General features: G+C 38.4%; 1 protein-coding gene across 1 annotated transcript in view; it reads right to left on the reverse strand.

Annotated features, from left to right (window-relative positions):
- Positions 1 to 381: 381 nt before the first annotated feature.
- The window catches only part of LOC129949182 (titin-like), a 51,933-nt gene continuing 28,434 nt past the window's right edge, over positions 382 to 23,880 (reverse strand). The window contains exons 5-9 of the mRNA XM_056060466.1: positions 23,528 to 23,648; positions 8,135 to 8,295; positions 2,037 to 2,144; positions 1,782 to 1,976; positions 382 to 706 (exon numbers count right to left, since the gene is read on the reverse strand). Of these exons, the coding sequence (XP_055916441.1) occupies positions 567 to 706; positions 1,782 to 1,976; positions 2,037 to 2,144; positions 8,135 to 8,295; positions 23,528 to 23,648 (725 nt within the window). The 3' untranslated portion in view covers positions 382 to 566. The remainder of the gene's footprint in view (positions 707 to 1,781; positions 1,977 to 2,036; positions 2,145 to 8,134; positions 8,296 to 23,527; positions 23,649 to 23,880) is intronic.

A 23,880-nucleotide genomic window follows, 5' to 3' on the forward strand; every position in this document is an offset into this window, starting at 1 on the left:
CTCGGATACACATGAGTACATGAGTTACTTTCGGAACTTTTCAACATTTCAGAAATTCAAAGCACGCCTTTGTGTTTAGTAAATTCCTTAAGTCTGTAAATGATTCGGTAATCGGCAATTTCACTTTCATGGTGACATTTTGCATCGCTAAAATAATATTTTAATCTGCCTCAGTCCATAGCCGGAATTGTTGTTAGATTGTCATCATTGACAAACTTCAGACAAGTTTTTTTTACGTTGATTTTAAAATGAAATCGTGAGTTTTTTGTTTATTTTTATTGGCCAATAAATCTTAATAAAAGTGTGGTAATTAGAATTATAGTAAATAAATACCACATAACTGATTCTATTTTTTTTAATTTTTATATGAAATATGGCAACTGGAGGTTTTTTCATTCGGCACTTTCTTATATTTCAAAAATAGAATATGTATAACATTGTGAGTTTAACAGGTTTAAAAATAATAAATAATTAATTGCTTATTGTTGTTTTATTAATAAATGACATTCTTTTTTATTGAAAACAATTTTATTTTTAATTCCAACGACTGATCTTGCCGTACACTATTATTGTTCAGTGTTTGGATCAGTATCACTTTCTTCTAGTTCTGTCTTATTGCGCCTCTTCTCGTAAATTAAAATAATTGTGCAGAGAATAATGACTTCAGCACAAATACCTAAAAAGGGCCAGAGAGCAGCGAACTTTCCTGTAACGAAGAAATTAAATAAATTAATTATAATTTTTGTTTTTTTTTTCTATAATAGATCAGTTAATAGAAAATAGGCTAATATCGTTGTTTTATGAAAACTTCCCGAGTCCATTTTTCGCAAAACTGTAACTTGGGATTTAGGCTACCCTGACTAGCCACAAAAAAACATGGCAGACAGTAATAATTATACTTTATTTTATGTAATATGAGAAATATGTCTACGTTAAGCCAATGCACACCAGGTTATTCTTGACGTATTTAAAAGCTTTATAAATTTAAATGGACACGAGAACAAGAAAGAAAGGAAAATAGTTAATACATACGTGAACTCTAGTTTTAGTTAATCATAACGAAGAAAGAAATTTCTTAAACGTACATTAAAAAATATTGAAATGCGTCTTTTTTCTACAAAAAGGGTAATTTTGTGTGCGTCATGTATTGAATGCAAAAGTTCGCGACTCTAAAGAAAACTAAAAAAATGTTCTTTTTTGTTAAATAAATATTTAAACATAAGCAGAAATTGATGCTCTGTTACAACGATTGAAGATCCTATTCATAAAACCCAAGATACATTTGTTTCAATCCTATCGACGACGAGCTGTTACGTGAAAACTTTTTTTTTTTATTTTGAAATTAATTAAATTTTATAGAAAACGCTTCATTTTTGAACCCAGAATACAATTCATACAATTGTTTAATTCAATTCAATTGTTTTCGTGGAACTCAAATTGAAGTTCCCGTGTTTCTTGTAGCGAAACTAAGTTCTATTTTAAAGAAACGTGTCCATATTAAATGCAGTATAACTAAAAATATATCGAAGGACGCAATCAAGTGCTTAGAGACACAGCGGTCCGGCAAAAACCTGAGAGGTTTTTAAACCGCAATACCGCAGTCATTCAATTCAGTGTGTACCACTCAATTTAATTGTGAGCACTGTTAAGACGCAAAAACGGCACTGCTACGTCACCTCGAGTAAAATTTACTCGAAATCATTTGTACAACATTTTTCTGTTTGAATAGCTGCTCAAAAATAATCTAAATTAATTAAAATTCAATCGTTCAAATAACTTACCCTTGACTCGGACGAAGCTTATATCTTCTGCAGGATCTGCAATGCCCAAATCGTTGATTATGTTGCGACCAAGGCATTTGTAGTCTCCTCTGTCATTTAAACTTACATTGTCCATTGTAAGTACTGCGTTTTGAACTTTATTTTCATCTTCTTTAAGTTCGTATCTACCCGATGAGTTATAAATTGTAAGGTTTCCTGCAATAAATACATTTTTTATTATTTTTCTAACAAATCATAGTTTTGTGACGTTCTTACCCATTTGCCAGTATAACTGAGGATCAGTTCCAGCGACAACACAATGGATTGATAGTTTTTCTCCTTCAACAACACCGCTATTGGAAGGCACACGGACGACAATTTTCGCTGTAAAAAGGAATACAATTATATTTTTTTGTTATTTGCATTTTCGCTGTTTATTTATTGTATATGTAGTGTACCAATTTCATATAAGTACAACTTCCTCATCGTAAAATACAACAAAGAAGGTAAAGCCGGTTTGTCAAGGGATTAAAAACTTGCCTCGCAATACGACAAGTATTTTCAACACACAGGACAAGAGAATAATTGTGCGTGAAAAAAAAATAAAAATCCAAAGATAAGTGCACCAAAGTTGGCACAGAATCTTCGCCAATCAATGGAAAAACAAATTTTCACTGAAACGTTGCGGATTTCTGTACGGAAACATGGTTTTAACGGAAGAGTATCTCGCAAAAAACAATTCATTAGTCATGAAAATAGACTTAAATGGCTTGTATTCGCCAAAGAATATCAACCAAAAGACTTTGACTTCTGAAAAACGGTTATTTTCACAGATGAAAATTTCAATATTCATGGCTCAGATGGCAGACAATTGGTTTGGTGTAAGCCAAATTCTGAATACCTCCCGCAAAACAATCGAGGAACCGTTAAACATGGTCGTGGGACGGTAATGGTGTGGGTTTTTTTTCAGCAGCTAGACTTAGAAAACTGCACATAATTGGAGGAATTATGGATCACAAGATCTACATCGATATCCTGAAGACGAATTTAAAAGATAGTGCTGCACCAATGGGTCTAGAAAACAACTTTAATTTTTATCAGGATAACGACCCAAAGCATAAGGCGAATGCAACCCAAATGTGGCTTCTCTTTAATTGCAGTAAGGTTTTGGAAACCCCCCCAAAATCATTAAGGTGTGAATGGACACAAATAACCTCTGAAACAACTGAAAAATTGGTAAGGTCAATGCCAAGACGATTAAAAGCTGTAATTACTTCCAAAAGTTATGCTACAAAATATTAAAGCCACATTTTTTGACTGATTAAAACAGGGTTCGAATACAAAATTGACCCAATATTACTGGATTTTTTTCTTTTCATTAAATTTTTCAAGAAAAATGAATTGTACCAACTAAAGAAATTCTATAAAATATATCAACCATGAACTAACATAATTTGCACTTTGTTATTAAAACTTTTGTAACTGAAGTCATTTTGGATGAGGAAAACATTTAAACTTATTAAAGGGGTACGAATATGAAATTGATACACTTTACTTATATTTATTTTTCAAAATCACACATTTTCTAAATTGATTGTTGCTTAAACAAAGCGTAAAAGAATTTTTTGAAAACCTTTTCCAAATTGGCTCAAGTGAAGTTTATAGAACGCTATGAGGAAAAAGTTTAAAGGAATAGAATAAATATATATAATAGTATTTTCAAAACTTCAAACCGTTTAACTTAAATTCCATTAAATTTTCAATACGAATGTTAAATTATGGAAAATGAAGCTTAATTAATTTTTTAAAAAGACTTTGGTTCGGAGAAAACGACACCTTCTACTACTTGCTTATAACATTTGGAATTCCTTATAAACTTTCAAGATACTTTTTCGACTTTAATTAGGAGGATACGATATCAGTCTTTTTCAACTGATATTTGAGAACGGACTTCCGCAAAGAAACACAAATATTGTGTATTTTATTGAAAAGCGCAGAACAAGCAAAAACACAAGAAATTAATGAAATTATGACAGTCAAAAAACTTGTTTATTGACTGAAGTGATATATAATATATACAGCGGCCGACAAAAGTCTAGGTACGACCACTATTTTCCCATCATGAGGAGTTGGAAACCAATGTAAGCAAATGTAATCATACAGTTTTGTTTAAAATATTTTTTTAATAAAATTACACACAAAAAAAACAAGTGAATGCATTATAAACTTAAAATTTTATTTACAAAAAATACAAAAAAATCAATATTTTGTTGGGCCACCACAGGCATCTATAACTGCCAGTAGTCGTCTGGGCATCGAAGAACCTAAATGTTCGAGCTCAGTGGGTATATTATTTTGCCATTCTTCCTGGAGCTTCTCCTTAAGCATTGGAGCACTGCTAATATTATGTTTTCGGATTTTTTGCTCTAGAATTTCCCAAACGTGTTCTATAACATTCAAGTCCGGGCTGTTATGCGGTGTGTACAGTTGTCGAGGAGCATGGTATAGCAGCCAATCTTTCACAATCTGAACCGTGTGCTTGGGATCGTTATCTTGTTGAAAGATCCAACTGTGACCATCATCATCAGCATCAACTGATGGTTTAAAATTTTATTTTAAAATGGATTTGTAGTGAAAGGGATCCATGTTACCCTCAATAAACACTAATTTTCCTACTCCAGACGCAGCGACAGCACCCCAAACCATGACGTTGCAACCACCGTGCTTAACAGTAGAGACTAAGTTCTTCGGATCCATGGCTGTGTTTTGTTTGCGCCACACTTTTTCTCTCCCATCATTTCCAATTATGTTGTACTTCGATTCATCAGTAAACAAAACTAGCTTCCAGAAGTCCAAGTCCTTTTCAATATGCTTTTGGGCGAATTCCAAACGAAGTTTTCGATTTTTATCGCTTATAAAGGGTTTCCTTCTAGGAGTTCTGCTGTGGTAATTATTTTTATTTAAGGTTCTTTGTAGTTCTTTATAGTGCGTGGATGCACAATAGTTTCCAATCTTGTCGCGAGGTCTTGGGCCAATGTTGTGGCATTAACTTTTGGGTTTTTCTTAATTTCTTTTAAGATAAAGCTTATTTCTCTTCCATTGAACTTTTTCCACTACGCGGCTTATTTTCAACTGTACCAGTATTATTAAAGTTAGTAAATATGGTTTGAACTGTAGCCTTAATTTAATAGCTTTGCTACATCAAGATTTTCCTTCGTTTTTATTTTTTTAACCAAATTTCGGCTGTATATTACTTTGTACAATGCTTTGGTAATATAAGAAACGAAAAAAATAAATAAATAACAGTACTTCTCGTTTAGTAGTCAACAACAAAAACGGTGCTGTCGGTCGTATGTACATTTTTGTCAGTGTTTTTTAATTGTTTTTAGTTAAAATATTTTAAAGTAAAAAAATCCAAGTTTGTTTTTTTTTTTGTGTAGGAATAACAAAAATAGATTTAAAAATAAACTGTATCATTATTTTTATATTTAAAACTTTTGTTTTATAAAATGGCAAAAAAGTGGTCGTACGTAGACTTTTGTCGGCCACTGTATATATATACATACAATGAAATCGAATCCTTTTTGAAATCACTTCAAGAGATTTTCTCCAAGAAAATGTATGTAGTGTAAAATTTTATAACAATTTAATATATGACATTTAAAAACTGTTTTTTAAATAGGCCAACACTACAATTTAAGCCAATGAACAGCAAATCAATATTAAACACATTTCAAAAATTGAGCACCTGGCGCATAACCGGACACTTAATATTTAGTACTTAGTTACGTATCCTTTCGATTAAATGGTTTTCCCATAACATTAAGGTATTTAAGAGACAATTTTTAAGCATACTTCAGAAATTATTTGTTGCCATTTTTCTTAAAGGTCTTTAATATTTCTTAAGTTCTTTTGGGCAACTCGACATCATACACAATAATCACAACCCTGCTGTACTAGATGTATTCTTTGGGTAGTTGTCCTGGAAGAGCTCAATGACAATGGACCCAAATATTGTTTCAGAATAATGATGTTAATCATTTGATCAGTTTTACCTCACAGAAAATGTGTGTGTTCCAAACACTAGAAATTGCAACACGTCCTCATTCCATGACCGACACAACGCCATGGTACATCCCCTTAAAGTCGAAGTTTGCTTCCGCTTGTGGATGACACCAAGCTTATAATATTGTCTAATGTCTAACGGGTAACTAATAAAGCCTAGTACATACTTGTGAACCATCTCGTGAACCCATACAAATTTCAGTTTTTGGTTCACCCGTGAACTTGCTCGTGAAGCTGAGTGGAGAACAAAGTGGAGAGTTTTCGTTCACGGGCAATTCACGTGCAAAATGTACGGGAACTGTTGGTGAAGCTTTGACATTTGGTTTCCGCATTTTAAAGTTTATGGCTGCTTGCGCGTTGTTCTAAAACAAAAGTTAAAATGGTGTCATATGAAATAGAATACCTATTTGAAGATTCAACTGATGAAGTTGACGATGTTCACAACGTGTACTCACAAGTGTGTACCAGTGAGCAATGTCAAAAGTTCACTTTCTCCACTGGCGAACGTTCACTTCACGAGGAAGTATGTACTAGGCTTAAAACAAAAATATGTAGTTCTGCTGAACGCCCATTTCGGTCATTACTTCGATATTGATGATTCTTCTTCTGACAGTTTCGTTGCTGACTTCTTTACTTGAGATCGCTTTCAAAAATGTATTTAGAGAATCCGAAAATAAGAATGGTTTTTTGGCTTTTCTGGCTGTACAACTGGCTATTTCATTAGAGCATTGTTTATGGAAGTAGCGATAAAATAATGGGAGACATGAAACCTTACGACGGTGCTCGAGAGATGCAAAAGTTTCAGTTAGACAACGGTCACCTATCATTTTAAAAGCTCTCTTTTGAACACTTCGCAGTATTTTTGGCAATGTCAAATATGTGATCACTCCACAACAAGTGGTTTGTAATGCACATACCTAGGACTGATAGCTGTTCAGTCTCCTCGATGCAAGTACCACTCATGGATAATGGCATTGGGGGAGGGTTACACTTTTGCGACAGTAGACAGCATTGAGTTTTTGAAGCATTAAATTGTACACGGTTTTTGATTCCACATTGAACAATGCTGTCAAGATCAGAATATAATGAGCTTATCATACACTGCCCTTGGTAGTTCACATCCGAAGAACAAGGATGATAAAAACGAATATGAAAAGCTGAGGGTACTGTCATCCGCGAAACAATTTAGTGGGTTAGAAATTTCAGACAAAAGATCATTTATAAAAATGAGGAAGAGCGTCGGAGACAAAACGGAGCCCTAGGGCACACCAGCGTTTATTTTGTGAATATTTGTGATTTCTAACCGAACGATAAAAGGATTCATCAATAACAAATGCACACATTTTCGATAAGACAGCTTGATGCCAAACTCTATTAAATGCTTTTGAAATATCAAGTGCAATAATCTTACTTTCTCCAAAACGATGTAAAGATTTGTTCCACTGTTCGGTGAGATAAACCATAAGATCACCTGTGGACCTATTGCAACGAAAGCCATACTGCCGGTCATTAAGAAGCTTTCGTTCTTCAAGATAATTCTTTGATTGATCAGCATTTCCATGACCTTGGCAAGAAGGGATGTAAGTGCAATTGGACGATAATTAGATGGTGAGGAGGATTCACATTTTTTAGGGACAGGCTGGACAAATGCAGTTTTCCATCCACTCGGAAAGAGACCTGTAGAATAGGACAGATGGAAAAGCTTACGCAGTGGTTTTGCCAGCGTAAAAGAACACCTCTTCAGAACATTATCCGGGCCAGCGGATTTGTGAATGTCAAGATTTTTAAGTACCCTAGTAACTGAACAAGTGCGAACGAAGATTCGTCCCATAGAATCGTTTACGCTTTCAAATACAGGCGGAGTCATGTCACTCTGGCAGCATCGAATTAACAGCAAACTGTGCTGCAAGCAAATTGGCTTTTAATCGAACTTACATAGGGAGTGTCATAGAAAAAAAGCGTCGGAACCGACGAAGACGTAGTGTTACGCACATTTTTTACAGATGTTACTACAGTGCAAAAGCAGTGAGTGTTCGATTATGTGTGAGATGTTTGAGGAGTTTTTTTTATTTATTTATATTTATTTTATTCCACTGAAAACATTTGATTTTCAATTCAGATCCCAATTTAATTACACTCGGTTTAACGAACTAGATGATCTTTGATTTTGTTAATAAAAGTTTAAAAAAAATCAGGGACAAAAGTAATCGTTGACAGAATATTATAATTTAATGAAATTTTTTCTATTATTTTAAGGGAACAACATTTAAATTTAAAACGGAGTTACAATTATTAAAATTTGACCTTACCTGCAACTCTGAAATCTTTTTTTTCGCCATTTACCACACAACTGTAAGTACCAGCATCTTTTTCTTCTGTTCTTTCAATCACAAACTTTCTTTCAGGTTTGATAATTCTATAACGACCTTGTAAAGAAGGAACTTTCGAGACATCAGTGCCATTCTTTTCCCTATAAAATAAAAAAAAGAATTATATTAGTATATTTTTAATAAAAATAGTTTGGTTCATAAAAGTGATGGTAAATAGTTAAGCTACATGGGAATGATTTTAAAAGTGGCATTCTATTATACAAAACTAGAACATGGTTGCACTTTAATTTAATTGTTTGGCTTTTTAATACATTTTTAAGACACTGTACACGTAGTTAGTTTCAAGACAACAGATCATCTGTTTATACCCTTCGCCCCATTGCTACTGTGATACCTTTTGTCAGGTGATACAATTAAAATACTTGCTTCCTCTTCAGCGGCCATTAACTGAAAAAGAGGTAATGTTTTCAAATAGGAATTTGAAGTTTTTGTCCAATTATAGAAGCCATTTAATCTTTAAATGAAATACGATGTAAAGGTGGGTGTCCATTTGAGAATAAACGGGCTACGAGTCGCTCTCAAGCTGATCTCGAGAGCAATCTCGCAAGTGGACATAGTCTGGAGATTAGCTCGCGGAGAGTTGATTAATTGCTCTCGACTTGTCTTCTAAACTGTTGAAAGTTGCTGGACAGACGACTCTCACAATTCTTCCTATTGTACATACTGTGAAACGAGGCAACAGGGAGGGTATGGGTAGGAGAGGGACGGGCGAGGAAGGAATCTTCAGGAGAAGGACTAGGGCGGAATCGGGGAAGGGAAGGAATGTCCGCTACGGTAGCTGCGGCATGCTTGCGTTGCTCAGCTATACTCGTCGGATGGGGGGGTCTTGCCACCGTAGCTGGACCTCACCTCTTTCCAAAAACATAGATCATGCCTAGTACACTAGATTTCAAAAATAGTTATACACCACCACCACTGGTTCGCTTTCCTCGGACGCCGTTGATGACGTCACGGTTTGGCCTGTTCCCTCCCAGCCTGGAATCCATTCGGCCGGAATCTCGGATTCCCCAAATCTGGAGACAAGTCAGTGGTGGACTCACATACTACCCCTTCGAAAAACCGCTTACCTTACCGCACCTCCTTACAATTGACTCACCACTTCATGATAACAAATATCTCAGACATGAACAAAGAAAAAGGAACAGAATCGCAACTGAATAGACATTCTAGGATCAATTTGGGATTAACATACAATTTATTTCTTCAAAAAAAAAGCATCCAAGGAAACAGAATAGTTTACTCTAACAAAATCATACTAATAAGAAAAAAACGAATTTAACTAGAAATAACTTTAATGCTAATAAATTTACTCTAATTAAAAATGAAATATATGTATATCTCAACCTCTACCTAAGAGTCGGTTCGATAAAGTGGGGGTCTTAATATTGCCCAATAAAGGCTTGACTTACGATCCGCCGTTCCTACCTACACAGAGCTCTTATGCGGGTGTATACGAGGGGATGAGCAAAATGTTGCGTTAAGCGCGCGCTGTCGTCGCCGTCGCGCTGCTTTGGAATTCTTCGCCTATACCGTTGAAACCTACCCCACGTTAGCAAACACTCCCTATGGCAAGTCGGAATAAGAATTAAATTGAAACAACAAAAAAATAATTCTGAACTGAGTTTAAGATACTAAAACCACAGTGAGAATAACTATCAAACAAAAAAAAAATTATAACAACAAAAAAAAAGGAATAAGGATTGAATATTAAGCAAATAATTGAAGAATATAATAAAAAAAGGTAATAAATAAGTAAAGTTTTGAATAAATAAATGAATTAATTATAATTATTTAAATAAGTAGCCATGGTAATGGATATGACCAAACAAAAACGTCGTTCTTCCATGCGTGCTCTGGCGCGTCGTGCCTGCCGGTGATATGTATAACGCCGGGGCTTCACTACGGACTATCGGACGGCACTTCTGTTTTCTTGAGCAATAATGGATCTTTTTTCTGCATGCGTATACTAAATTCTTTATTTTTTTTTTGGCGGAGGCGAAAATCCGCAGCGCGGGTGAATTTTCGGGGCGCTCAGAGTGTTCGAAAAGGCTTATTTGAGCTGCCCAATTAGTCACTATAGGTACTACCAATATGATTTCTTTTTTTAATAAGATAGGGTTACTTGTAGACCCGGGTGCTTCACGGGTCAGATTTAACTTCGGGGCTTTTTTTGGCCCTCCTCCAACAGTTAGGCACCAATTTATGCGGCCGATTGTGTTTTGTCTTTCGGTTCTACATTGATTGCGTCCACCCAAAAATTCACCCTAATTTTATCAAAAACAAAAAAATCACTAATTTGCACTAATTTTGCATTTTTTTCGCACTCACCTTTACGCGCTTTTAGTTAGATAAATAAAACAAATGTGGAACCAAGCTATTCTTCGGTTTTTTGTAACCACGAACACAATTTCGATTTTTTTAATTGTTGTACCGGCACAAACTATTCGTTAACAAGTTCCATGCAGCACAATGACCGCCCTTACTACCTTTCACTTGACTAGTGATTCGCTAGCTTTGGTCTATTACTGATCGAACCGATGAAGATGGTAAAAACTGTCGATCTACCGTGCGATCTATTAACCTTTCCACCTAGCCCATCACCTCATCATTATTATGTAACGATTCTTTATTACTATTGGCCCGCACTATCGGCTGAGAAGCGCAACGGTCTTTCTCGTAAATATTCAAATCTGGCCAGTAAATAACAACCCCCCTTCTTCTATCCTGGGTCGTGTCTTGGATAAGCAAAAATATCCCTTGCTACAGTGGGATACGAAGTGAGCTGTCATCTGTCAACTTTTACATTTAACTTTGACAGAACCAAAAATCGAAATTATTTATTTACAAATTGCAACACGTTTATCATATTCGCGCGTTATATTATTGTTCATTCCCGAGTAAATATCGGACAAAAAATATAAAAACATAAAAAAAACAATATAAAAACATAGAAACCAGGAAGAAGGATGCAAAAAACACAAACCACCCAGACGGACAGCTCCAGCACGGAAAGAAGGAACCTCCCAAGCCGAAGCTAAGTATTTTGTATTTTTACTCAATGGTTTTGCCACATAAAAATTCTTTTATTTTGCAGGTGGCTTTCCCTTGGTCGTCCAGAAAACCTTCGGAAGAGCCCAGACGTCTTCTGAAACCATTCCGTTGGACTGACTGACCAAGAAGAGCAGAACACTTCTGTTTTGTAAACAGAATCATCCGAAGAATGGAAGTGGAGAACGACACCAGTATTTGTGTATTTTTTTTGATTTTTATTTCCCAAATAAAACAGCATGAAAAATATGCTAATCTTTCATTTTTTTCCTTGCAGCCACAACAAAACTCCGGATCTGGTACCAGCTACTGGAAGAACAGAGACGGTGAAGGCTGCTCCCTAAACAAACGTTGCAGTCCAAAGTGGGGAAGAACTCACGCCCCAAAGCCGGGCATACGTAATTTCAAGAAAGACGGTGCTATTCATCGAGGTGAGGTTGTGATTAAGACATTCCTAGACTTAAGTATCCCAATAATTTTAAGGTTTTAGTTATAAGATCATCGAGTTTAAGTCTAGTACGTAATTTTAGTATAAGTTCGCATACACTCGACTAAATAGCTTCCTGAAGCAATAAAGACAAAACCGATAGCAATTTCAGACGTTTTAACTTTCGTGTTTTTTTGTCGTGAATGTCGTTGTGCCGAGTTGCGATTTGCATGTTTGGGGCCTAATTTTAGAGGTTCAAATTTTAAATTGAATTAAAGATACCGCGCGGGATCAAAGATAGATAGAAGCCCGTTTGAATCAATAAATAACATGAAATGGACATTACACGTGTTGGCTAAGCCTATATCACAGATGTTCGCAGGAAGATGAAAAAAATAATTTAAAAAAAAATCAGTCTTAAGAAAATATCACAGTTTAAAGGAAGAAGAAATAAATAAGACACGAAAAATCAATCTTGTGAAGATATCATGGTTGGGAATGTTGAATTCCAAGGAAATCTACATTATGTACTAATTTGATCACAGATTATTAACAATTAGTTCAGTCTTTAGATAGAGGGTTATCACCAGTGTAATTCCTGAACTTAACGTTATGTAAAAGTTCAAAGAAAAAATGCCTATGTAATGTGATATTCATGATCTTTGACAAGATTTGCGTGATTCATTAATTAATACGTTTTGGACTGTTCAAGACCGTTTTCCTTTTTTGATTTTTACCGTTTATCTCTTTTTCTTTTCGACATTTTCTCACTGCTTTAAGTCTTTGGCATGAAATATGCCAATTTTCTTCCCTGCTAGATTTTCCAACTCGTATAGACTTTTACCCACTGACTTCACAATCCGACATTTAACATATTTAGGGCACAATTTTGCGGCTATTCTCTTGGAAGCATCGCTTAAGATGAAGTTTCGCTTGTAAATTTCTTGGCCTGGCAAATATCGCACGCTGCGGGAACGAGTGTTGTACACCCGTGCGCTCTTCTCATTGGCTTCTTGGATAGACTCTTTGAGTCGGCTCCTAAGAAGCTGTAGTCGATTACTTCGAGGAAGTACTGCTATCTCGCCGTCTTCAAGCACGTTCAATTTTTGTACCAACTCGTAACTGCTGCCATGGGTTAGCATATTCATCCCAAATACGGCAAAGTAAGGGGACACCCCTATCGCCGTGTGTACCGAACTCCGCAACGCTGCAGCTATTTCGCTTAGGTGGGCATCCCAGTCCCTTTGGTCTTCCTTCAGGTACGACCTTATAGCTGCAAGCAAGGTCCTATTTACACGCTCGGACGCGTTGGACTGGGGCGAATAATTGGCGGTCTTAAAATGCCGTATCCCATATAGTTGTAGGAAGTTCTGAAACTCCTTCGAGACGAATTGCTTTCCGTTGTCTGAATGGAGTACTTGGGGTACCCCAAACGTGTTGAAGATGTCTTCCCTGAGGTATTTTATGATACTTTTCGAATTTGCCGCGCGTAAGGCTTTCAAAAAAACATACTTTGACATATGGTCGAGGACAACGAAGACACACGTATTACCATTTTTTGATCTGGGGTAAGGTCCAATAAAATCTACATACAGTTTTTGGAACGGACGTTCAGACAGATAGCTCGTACATATAGGTGGTCGGGACACTTGATTTGAAGACTTAGACAGTTTACACACCTCACAATTAATCACGAACTGACGGACCTGGACAGTCATGTTCGGCCAGAAGAAATGTTGTCGAATTCGATGGAGAGTTTTGGCGATTCCTCCATGACCGGAATTAGGGGGATTATGGGCCTTCCTGACTAGGTCTTCAGTTAATGTCGAAGGAACCCATAAACACCAAGTGTGATCGGAAAGAGGGATCTGAGTAGATTGAGGGATGGTGCGCTTATACAGAAAACCATCTTCTGTCTTCAAGTCCGGAAACGCTTCGGCGTGTTTTCCAACGGTTTCTACCAGCTCTTTATACTCCTCCGACTTGAATTCAGCCGATTCTAAATCTATGAGAGGGGCTACCCATTCCAACGTTAATTCGTCTGCGTGCGCCCGAGAGAGAGTGTCGGGAACGACGTTCAGCGACCCCTTCCGGTGCTCTATGTCGAAGATATAGGATTGCAAATCTAGGCTCCACCGAGCCAACCGCCCACTCAAGTCCTTCATGGACATCAGCCATTTGAGACTTGAATGGTCGGTTATGACAGTGAATTCCATGCCTTCAACATAGGGCCGGAATTTTTTTATCGCCATGACGGCCGCCATACACTCTCTTTCGGTGACGCTATAGTTCCGCTGGCAAGGATTTAATTTTTGGGAGAAATAGGAAATTGGACATTCTTGGCCATCCTCATATTTTTGAAATAGGACCGCGCCGATCCCGGTATCCGACGCGTCACACTGAATGAAAAATCTCCTAGAAAAATCGGGTCTAACTAAAATCGGAGATGAAACTAACGCCTTTTTAAGCTCCTCGAATGCGGTTTTCGCTTCATCGGTCATGATGAACTTAGTATTTTTGCTCTTCAACGTATCCGTCAGTGGAGCCGTCAAGCTGGAAAAATTCTTGATGAACCTTCGATACCACCCCGCTAGACCAAGCAACCGCCTGACTTGTCTCGGATTTTTAGGCAACGGAAAATTGACAACCGCTTCTATTTTCTCCGGATCGGTCCTTAACTTCCCACCACCAACGATATAGCCCAAATACTTCAGCTCTTTGAAGCAAAATTTGGACTTCTTAACGTTGATGGTGAGATTTGCTTTCTTTAGACAGTCGGCTACTTCCTCCAGCAAAGCGATATGCGTCTCGAAGTCTGGAGAAACCACGAGCAAATCATCCAAATACACAAAAACTCGCTCCCGCAGTCGCCCCGGGATTACCTTGTCCATTAAACGGCATAACCTTTGGGCAGCGTTACACAGCCCAAATGGCATGACCGTGAACTGGTACAAGGGTCTCCCTGGCACCACGAAAGCAGTTTTCTCCCTACTCCGTTTCTCCAACGGGATTTGCCAGAATGCTTCCTTTAAGTCAACGCTACTTATAAAGTAGGTATCAGATAGCCGGCTAAGAAGCCCGTCAATATGGGGGAGAGGGTAAGCGTCCTTTTTGGTGACCGCGTTGACCTTACGCGAATCCAGGCAGAAACGGTATTTAATGGTACCGTTTGGGCCTGGCTTCTTAATAAGGACAACTGGTGAGCACCAAGGGCTCTCGCTCTCCTCGATAACTCCAAGCTTCAGCATCCGGTCTATTTCCTGGTACAGATTGGCTTGCACCGCTGGAGAGACGGGGTAGTGCCTCTGCTTCACTGGAACCGAGTCTCCCGTATCTATTGAATGCTCTGCCAACGAAGTTTTCCCCAGGCCATGGCGATCAAAATCTAAGAATTTCCTCTTGACTGCCTCCAAATCAGACCGTTGATCGAAAGAAAGATCATGAGCATTTTTTAAATCGGCTTCTACCTCTGGTCCCGACAGAGCACTCACCAAATTTGGGGCAATTTTAAAGGCCTTCCAAAAATCGATACCTAAATATAACTCCTGATCGAGGTTTGGAACTAAGTACAGCGTTAATGGGTGATTCTGTTGCTTGTACCTTAATAACGTGTGGACCTTACCGACTATATCTTGGTTCCTACCGTCAGCCGTCCTAACGCCCGACTTATAAGGTTGTACTTTTAATCCAATTTCTTCTATAAATTTCAGGCAACCCTTCCCTAGGATACTAACGCTAGCCCCGCTATCAAGTAGGCCTAGCACCTCCTTGTTAGCGATCCCAACTTTAGCATACGGTCGGGGGTCGGAATTAGTATCCACTACTGTCGACGCTATGCTTTTTCTAATTAATTTCCTATTCTTAAACCTTTCTCTAGCCTTGAGGATTCTTTTAGTCGGCCCTGCGGTGTTACTACCGAAGATACGATCTCTTGCTTCTCGATATTCTTTTATTCTTACGTGGAGGGGTTTCCATTTCCGGTTAATTACGTCATTTTTGGGGTTAATATTTATATTTGGTTGTTCTCTTACTAGTATTTGAATTTGGCAATTGCCTTTATTTGATTTTCTTATTGGGGATTGACAGTCGGTGGGGGAGTCTCGGCCGAACGCGTATCCCCCTGGTTCCTCGCGTTCCGAATCGAGTTTTCCGGGTTGCATACCGGACACTTTGGAGTAATCACTCCTTCCTGACCGCACCTATAACAAAAAATGTTCCTGACTGAGGATGGGCAGTCTACGAACGAGTGACCTCGCACCTTGCAGTTCCAGCACACCCACGACTTAGCGTCTCCGTACCCTCGATTTTGTTTTGGACGAAGACTCTGTTGCTGGAATGCCTCTAAATATTCTCCATGCGTCACATCCGCATCGAGTTCATTGGCAAATCGAACCGGTGGCTTCGGAAATCTTTTATTTTCCCTATCCTCCTTATAGAACACATATTCCACCTCTTTGCAGGCTATCCTCAAGTGATCCATCGAATAGATGGCTTGAGGATAGACTAAGTTTCTTACCCTTTCATTCAGATTGCCTTTGACCACTCTCACCAGATCCGTCTCATTCACAGGTGTTCTAAGTTGGTAACGCAATTTGCTAATTGCCGCGAAAAAATCGTCGCTGGACTCTCTCAATCCTTGCTGCCTAGCCCCTATCTCGCGCATGATGTCCCAATCCGTTTTGGGGTTTCTAAATTGACGCTTCAAGGCTTCTCGCAGCATTGGCCAATCGGGACGACGAGTGGAATTCTCCATCTGGTACTGCCAGTACCACTGTTTGGCATCGTGGGCGAGGAAGAGATGAAAGTCTCTTAATACCTCAGTCCAGGAGCAGTTATGGCTTGCCTGTAACATTTCCACCCGTCCGATGAAATCTTCTACCGTGAGGGATTCCGACTTCCCATCGAACACTATGCCCCATTTATCCACTCGGATAGCTGGACGATTCACGCCATTTGAAAAACTAACGGGAGAAAACCAATTAGGCGGGGGGCCTCCTGGATTAGGTATAGGTCCACCCCAAAATGAAGTCCTTGGTTGACTCCCTCCCATCCCTAAACCTAAACCTGGGTTACCTACTGGGACAAAGGGTCTTGCATGATGATCCAGCTGGGGTGGTCGGTCACGTATCGGCGGTGGTGGCTGGTTGAATAATCGACCATCGTTTGGTGGATTAATCGCTGGTGCGGGGTGGACTTCAGGAGCCCTATTTTCCTCAGATTGAGTTACCCGTGAAGGGATATTGTGTTCCCTAAAGAACTCGGCCAGTCCCTTTTGAAGCTCGGTTTTCACCGATTCCGCAACAGCTAAATTTATTGCCGCCCTGATTTCACGCGAGATTCCAGCCCCTTCCTCTGGTCTCTCAGCCCAGCCGGATTGTTCGTCCATGTTATTTAAATTCTGTTCGGTAGCCCGGGTAGTTTGGACTCCTATTATTTCTAGAATTTGCTTCAGAGGATGATTATTTGCAGAATTCTGGTTTCCCAGAGGGCTAATATTGCTGAAAGAAGGGGTTTGAATCGAAGTTATCTGACTCCCAGAGGAAATACCACTACCCGAATGACTTTGACCCAGACCTTCTTCTGCGCTCGGGGGTCGTTCCGGTTGTTCAGACCTCGATTGTTTCGAGCTTTGAGCACCCTTTTCGTCCTCTTTTGTCGGGGAGTGTGAGACGGGCATCTCTCTCCTGCTATTCGCACCTTGTTTTAATAGGGATCTAGTGACTGGTCTATTTCCCCACCTGTCTTTTCTTGCCCTCCCCGTCTTCTCTTCCTCTTCGCCAACTGATACGAGCTCCTCCACCTTCACTTTTTATCTTTGTTAGACTGATATCCTAGGTACTGATGAGGTGACGCACTAAGTAATAAGGTCTTAATTACTTGGTATTAATAGAAAATTACCAAAACAATGTATATAAATAACAAACTAAACTATCTTCTATCTTAACGACTTATTTCTAACAAAATTTACCAACACCTTTATCAAATTCTGTTGACACTTTACTCTTCTAATTCCTAATCCTCATTAATGGGGTGAATCTCTGCAATACCTTTTTGATTGTTTTTTCTATATAACATACGGAGGTGTTTTAGGCAGCTGGCTTTCGAAAAGGGCTGCTGTCTATTTCCATTATGTTGTTCCACCTTGCTGACTTGCTTAATTTTCTAGATTTATAATTTGTAAATTCTTATCCGAGAAAAGCGAACTACCAAAGAAACAATTTGGACAATACATCAACACGATTTTCGATAGGCATCGCTGCCTGCAAGGAAACGCATCGTCGCAATTGAAGTGGCTTGCTTAAGAGCTATCCGCATCAAGACTTACGATTTGTCTCCAAGCTGAGAACGACCTCTATCGAAACAGGGCACATGCACATTACTTTCGCGCCACAGTACAAGAATCTTGGCGCGTTTCCACTTAATGATTATGATCTCTAAAATAAAAGTCATCCAAGACTCTCGACTCTTCCGCGGAAGCAATCAAGGACTACACTGATATGTTCTGACTGTCGCCGTCAAACCAGACCGTCGCAGTTAACCGGTCATGCTTATGAGCCATACCGGTCAAGACATACGAGCTACTTTGAAGTCAACCGTCAGAACAAAAGGGAATGACTTGGGCAAAACGTTGGGCGCCATTTGAAACGAGGCAACAGGGAGGGTATGGGTAGGAGAGGGACGGGCGAGGAAGGAATCTTCAGGAGAAGGACTAGGGCGGAATCGGGGAAGGGAAGGAATGTCCGCTACGGTAGCTGCGGCATGCTTGCGTTGCTCAGCTATACTCGTCGGATGGGGGGGTCTTGCCACCGTAGCTGGACCTCACCTCTTTCCAAAAACATAGATCATGCCTAGTACACTAGATTTCAAAAATAGTTATACACCACCACCACTGGTTCGCTTTCCTCGGACGCCGTTGATGACGTCACGGTTTGGCCTGTTCCCTCCCAGCCTGGAATCCATTCGGCCGGAATCTCGGATTCCCCAAATCTGGAGACAAGTCAGTGGTGGACTCACATACTACCCCTTCGAAAAACCGCTTACCTTACCGCACCTCCTTACAATTGACTCACCACTTCATGATAACAAATATCTCAGACATGAACAAAGAAAAAGGAACAGAATCGCAACTGAATAGACATTCTAGGATCAATTTGGGATTAACATACAATTTATTTCTTCAAAAAAAAAGCATCCAAGGAAACAGAATAGTTTACTCTAACAAAATCATACTAATAAGAAAAAAACGAATTTAACTAGAAATAACTTTAATGCTAATAAATTTACTCTAATTAAAAATGAAATATATGTATATCTCAACCTCTACCTAAGAGTCGGTTCGATAAAGTGGGGGTCTTAATATTGCCCAATAAAGGCTTGACTTACGATCCGCCGTTCCTACCTACACAGAGCTCTTATGCGGGTGTATACGAGGGGATGAGCAAAATGTTGCGTTAAGCGCGCGCTGTCGTCGCCGTCGCGCTGCTTTGGAATTCTTCGCCTATACCGTTGAAACCTACCCCACGTTAGCAAACACTCCCTATGGCAAGTCGGAATAAGAATTAAATTGAAACAACAAAAAAATAATTCTGAACTGAGTTTAAGATACTAAAACCACAGTGAGAATAACTATCAAACAAAAAAAAAATTATAACAACAAAAAAAAAGGAATAAGGATTGAATATTAAGCAAATAATTGAAGAATATAATAAAAAAAGGTAATAAATAAGTAAAGTTTTGAATAAATAAATGAATTAATTATAATTATTTAAATAAGTAGCCATGGTAATGGATATGACCAAACAAAAACGTCGTTCTTCCATGCGTGCTCTGGCGCGTCGTGCCTGCCGGTGATATGTATAACGCCGGGGCTTCACTACGGACTATCGGACGGCACTTCTGTTTTCTTGAGCAATAATGGATCTTTTTTCTGCATGCGTATACTAAATTCTTTATTTTTTTTTTGGCGGAGGCGAAAATCCGCAGCGCGGGTGAATTTTCGGGGCGCTCAGAGTGTTCGAAAAGGCTTATTTGAGCTGCCCAATTAGTCACTATAGGTACTACCAATATGATTTCTTTTTTTAATAAGATAGGGTTACTTGTAGACCCGGGTGCTTCACGGGTCAGATTTAACTTCGGGGCTTTTTTTGGCCCTCCTCCAACAGTTAGGCACCAATTTATGCGGCCGATTGTGTTTTGTCTTTCGGTTCTACATTGATTGCGTCCACCCAAAAATTCACCCTAATTTTATCAAAAACAAAAAAATCACTAATTTGCACTAATTTTGCATTTTTTTCGCACTCACCTTTACGCGCTTTTAGTTAGATAAATAAAACAAATGTGGAACCAAGCTATTCTTCGGTTTTTTGTAACCACGAACACAATTTCGATTTTTTTAATTGTTGTACCGGCACAAACTATTCGTTAACAAGTTCCATGCAGCACAATGACCGCCCTTACTACCTTTCACTTGACTAGTGATTCGCTAGCTTTGGTCTATTACTGATCGAACCGATGAAGATGGTAAAAACTGTCGATCTACCGTGCGATCTATTAACCTTTCCACCTAGCCCATCACCTCATCATTATTATGTAACGATTCTTTATTACTATTGGCCCGCACTATCGGCTGAGAAGCGCAACGGTCTTTCTCGTAAATATTCAAATCTGGCCAGTAAATAACAACCCCCCTTCTTCTATCCTGGGTCGTGTCTTGGATAAGCAAAAATATCCCTTGCTACAGTGGGATACGAAGTGAGCTGTCATCTGTCAACTTTTACATTTAACTTTGACAGAACCAAAAATCGAAATTATTTATTTACAAATTGCAACACGTTTATCATATTCGCGCGTTATATTATTGTTCATTCCCGAGTAAATATCGGACAAAAAATATAAAAACATAAAAAAAACAATATAAAAACATAGAAACCAGGAAGAAGGATGCAAAAAACACAAACCACCCAGACGGACAGCTCCAGCACGGAAAGAAGGAACCTCCCAAGCCGAAGCTAAGTATTTTGTATTTTTACTCAATGGTTTTGCCACATAAAAATTCTTTTATTTTGCAGGTGGCTTTCCCTTGGTCGTCCAGAAAACCTTCGGAAGAGCCCAGACGTCTTCTGAAACCATTCCGTTGGACTGACTGACCAAGAAGAGCAGAACACTTCTGTTTTGTAAACAGAATCATCCGAAGAATGGAAGTGGAGAACGACACCAGTATTTGTGTATTTTTTTTGATTTTTATTTCCCAAATAAAACAGCATGAAAAATATGCTAATCTTTCATTTTTTTCCTTGCAGCCACAACAACTGGAATCCGAAAAAGGTACTGAAGGCTGCCGTATTGCCTGCACAGATCATACAATTAACTTTTAGTTTTTCCTTCGAAAATGATTTGCGATTCATATGCTTACCGGATGCTAAAAATCTAAGTGTTACCAGTATACGCTCGCGTACTGGTATGGCTTCCCTTAATTGGGTTTCTTTTTTAAAAATTATGGGCCCAACGTTTTGTATCAAAAATTCAATTTCACTAAGGCCGCAAATTCACGACACAAAATAACTGCGCAAACTGGGGTTTGCGCGGTTTAGTTGTGTTTGGCTCCCAAATGGACAGTCTCCCGAGAGTTGCTCTCGAGAGTTAACTAGCAGAAGTACTCTCAAATGGACACGCACCTTAAGTCAGATTTTTTAACTTTTTTTAATGCAATTTAATATTAAGTATTTTCCAGTGATGATTTAAGTACTTGAATTTTAACAGTTTTCTATTTATAGGAAGTTTGTTACCACTCAAAACATGACTTTCTTACGTAGAAAATCATTGTTGATGATAAACCATCAATACAGTTTTTTTATTTTATTGGCTTTTCATGATTAAGAATTATTGAACATTTTGCGTGCGTTTTATTTTGTTGTATTTTGGCAATAACTCTTTGAAGGAATATAAACTCCGTAAATTTAATGACATTCTTTGATAAAATTAAAAATATTTTCTACTATTGAAGATAATGAATGTATTAACCTCATTTGTAGAAACATCAGTGTTTCGTTTTTATGAAGCTAATGGTGTTTATAGTTTACTATGTATGCTATTATTTTAAATGTTCCATAATTGAAAACCATACCTAGTCTCGTTTATATATCTACCTTATGTATTTTTGGAACATTTAAACAAAACTAATGGTTACCTTAATCATTAAAATGGGATTTCGTAACGATTTTACACTCCTATAATTTGGTATCTCTTTTTGAGTCATTTTGTCGTATACTTGTCCACCTGAAGTAAAAACGGGTCATAAAAGCACCGGTTTTGCTGGAGTTGGAAGATAACAATAGCGCAAACGAAGTCGAAGTTGACACCGAAAAACTCATGACTCTTTAATTAATATTTTACTGAACACCACATAAAACATCTTTTGTCCAACAGTTCCGAGTAAGGCCTGGTCGATTAAAGATTACACAAAAAGAGTTTGATAAAATGATAAAACTTGTGTTGGCCGTTACTAGAATATCTCGCGGTAAGCACCATTTGGCATTGCACCAAAGAAATCAGGAGATTGGCGTCCTTGTGACAGCTAAAAGTCCGACTCATAACCTAAAAACTATCTAGAAGACTTTTACACGAGAAACAAATATTTTTAACTATGTATTCGAATATTTAGTAGTACCCGTGGCATGATGGTAGAATGTGCGTTGGACTGTCATGCCAGAGATCTTGGATTCCATCCCTGCCTTCGCCATCTAAAGTTTTTTCATGGGTACTGCCTCTTGCGAGGAATTGACAAATTATCCAAGAGTAATTTTTGTGCTTTCTCAAATTTGCCGTTCGGATTCGGAACTGTAGGTCCCCTCCATCCCTGACAACAGTAATCGCAAATGTTTGAAAATTGTAAGCCACACAATTATTTATTTATTCGAACATTTCAGTGCGAGCATTTAAATAGATTATCACATTTTGGGCTAATGAAGGAAATCTTTTGGCGATAAAGGAAGTCTTGTCCTGGCTTAAAGAAAACGTGATATCAACATCTGATATCCGTATTTTTTCAGATAGCCAGGCCGCTATCAAATCTCTGGCCTCATCTCTAATGGCACAACAGTTTAATATTCACCTTTGCTGGGTGACGGGCCATAGGCAGACGACCTCGCCAGGAACAGTACAGTACAGCCCATCCTACCACGTTTGGAACGTACTGGCATACCAATCGCTACTTGTAAACTGTTGCTAATGCAAGACGCTGTGAGGAGGACAGGCACCAGGTGGAACAACATTACCACGTGTCAAGTCACAAAAAACATCTGGCCAACACAGGATTTAAAACGTTCAAGGTGCTTGCTCTCTCTAAGCAGATCGCATCTAATAGGAAAGCACGCCACGAGACTAGGCGTATTCTCAAATGACTTTTGCAGAAGCTGTATGGACGAGGAGGGGGAGGAAACAGTTCTTCATCTTCTCTGCACATGCTGTGCTCTGGCTCGAAAACGCAAGAATTCCCTAGGAGAATTCTTCTTTAACGATCTAAATCATATCAGCATAATCAGCCTCTCACGTTTCGTAAGAGACTCAAACTGGTTCCATTGAGCTTAGGAGGAAGCCTCAAGATTCATGTGGCCATTAAACTGGACAGCTACTAACCTAACCTAACCTATGTTAGATTAAGTTAAGTTTATCGATCTGACTGATCAAATATGATCGTACGTTAATTTTAGTGTTTAGGATAGGAACACAAAAAATGGGATTGTTCATGATACAGAATCACCTGTCTTCCTAAAATCGAATAGTTCACTCTTCAGAAGTCCTTTAAATAAGTAATAAAAGAAAAAAAGAATTTGACTTACCAAGTGAGATCATAGTCTCCTTCTTTTGTAATGTTACAACTGAGAACAAGAGGTCCTTTGATGTCGAACGCTTTTACCTTATGTTCTTTGTTGTCGTAATTCGGCAGCAGTAATTCAGGCTCTGTAAATAAATAAAGTCAATAAGTACATTTTAATTAACTTAATTAAAAAGATAGTCTTTAGCAAAACATTGTTTAAACAATAACCAAAATGTGTGTAGAATATAATAAGAAACGAAATAGTTTGCATGATTTATTAATATCATGATAGTCTTCAATTTGTGATAATTATGGTGTTTCGAAAATGAGTATCTACAATTTACTTGCGTTTAAAATGGTACAATGAGTTCTTAT

This window comes from Eupeodes corollae, chromosome 3, assembly GCF_945859685.1.
Source record: "Eupeodes corollae chromosome 3, idEupCoro1.1, whole genome shotgun sequence".
In the NCBI taxonomy this organism is placed as follows: Eukaryota; Metazoa; Arthropoda; class Insecta; order Diptera; family Syrphidae; genus Eupeodes; species Eupeodes corollae.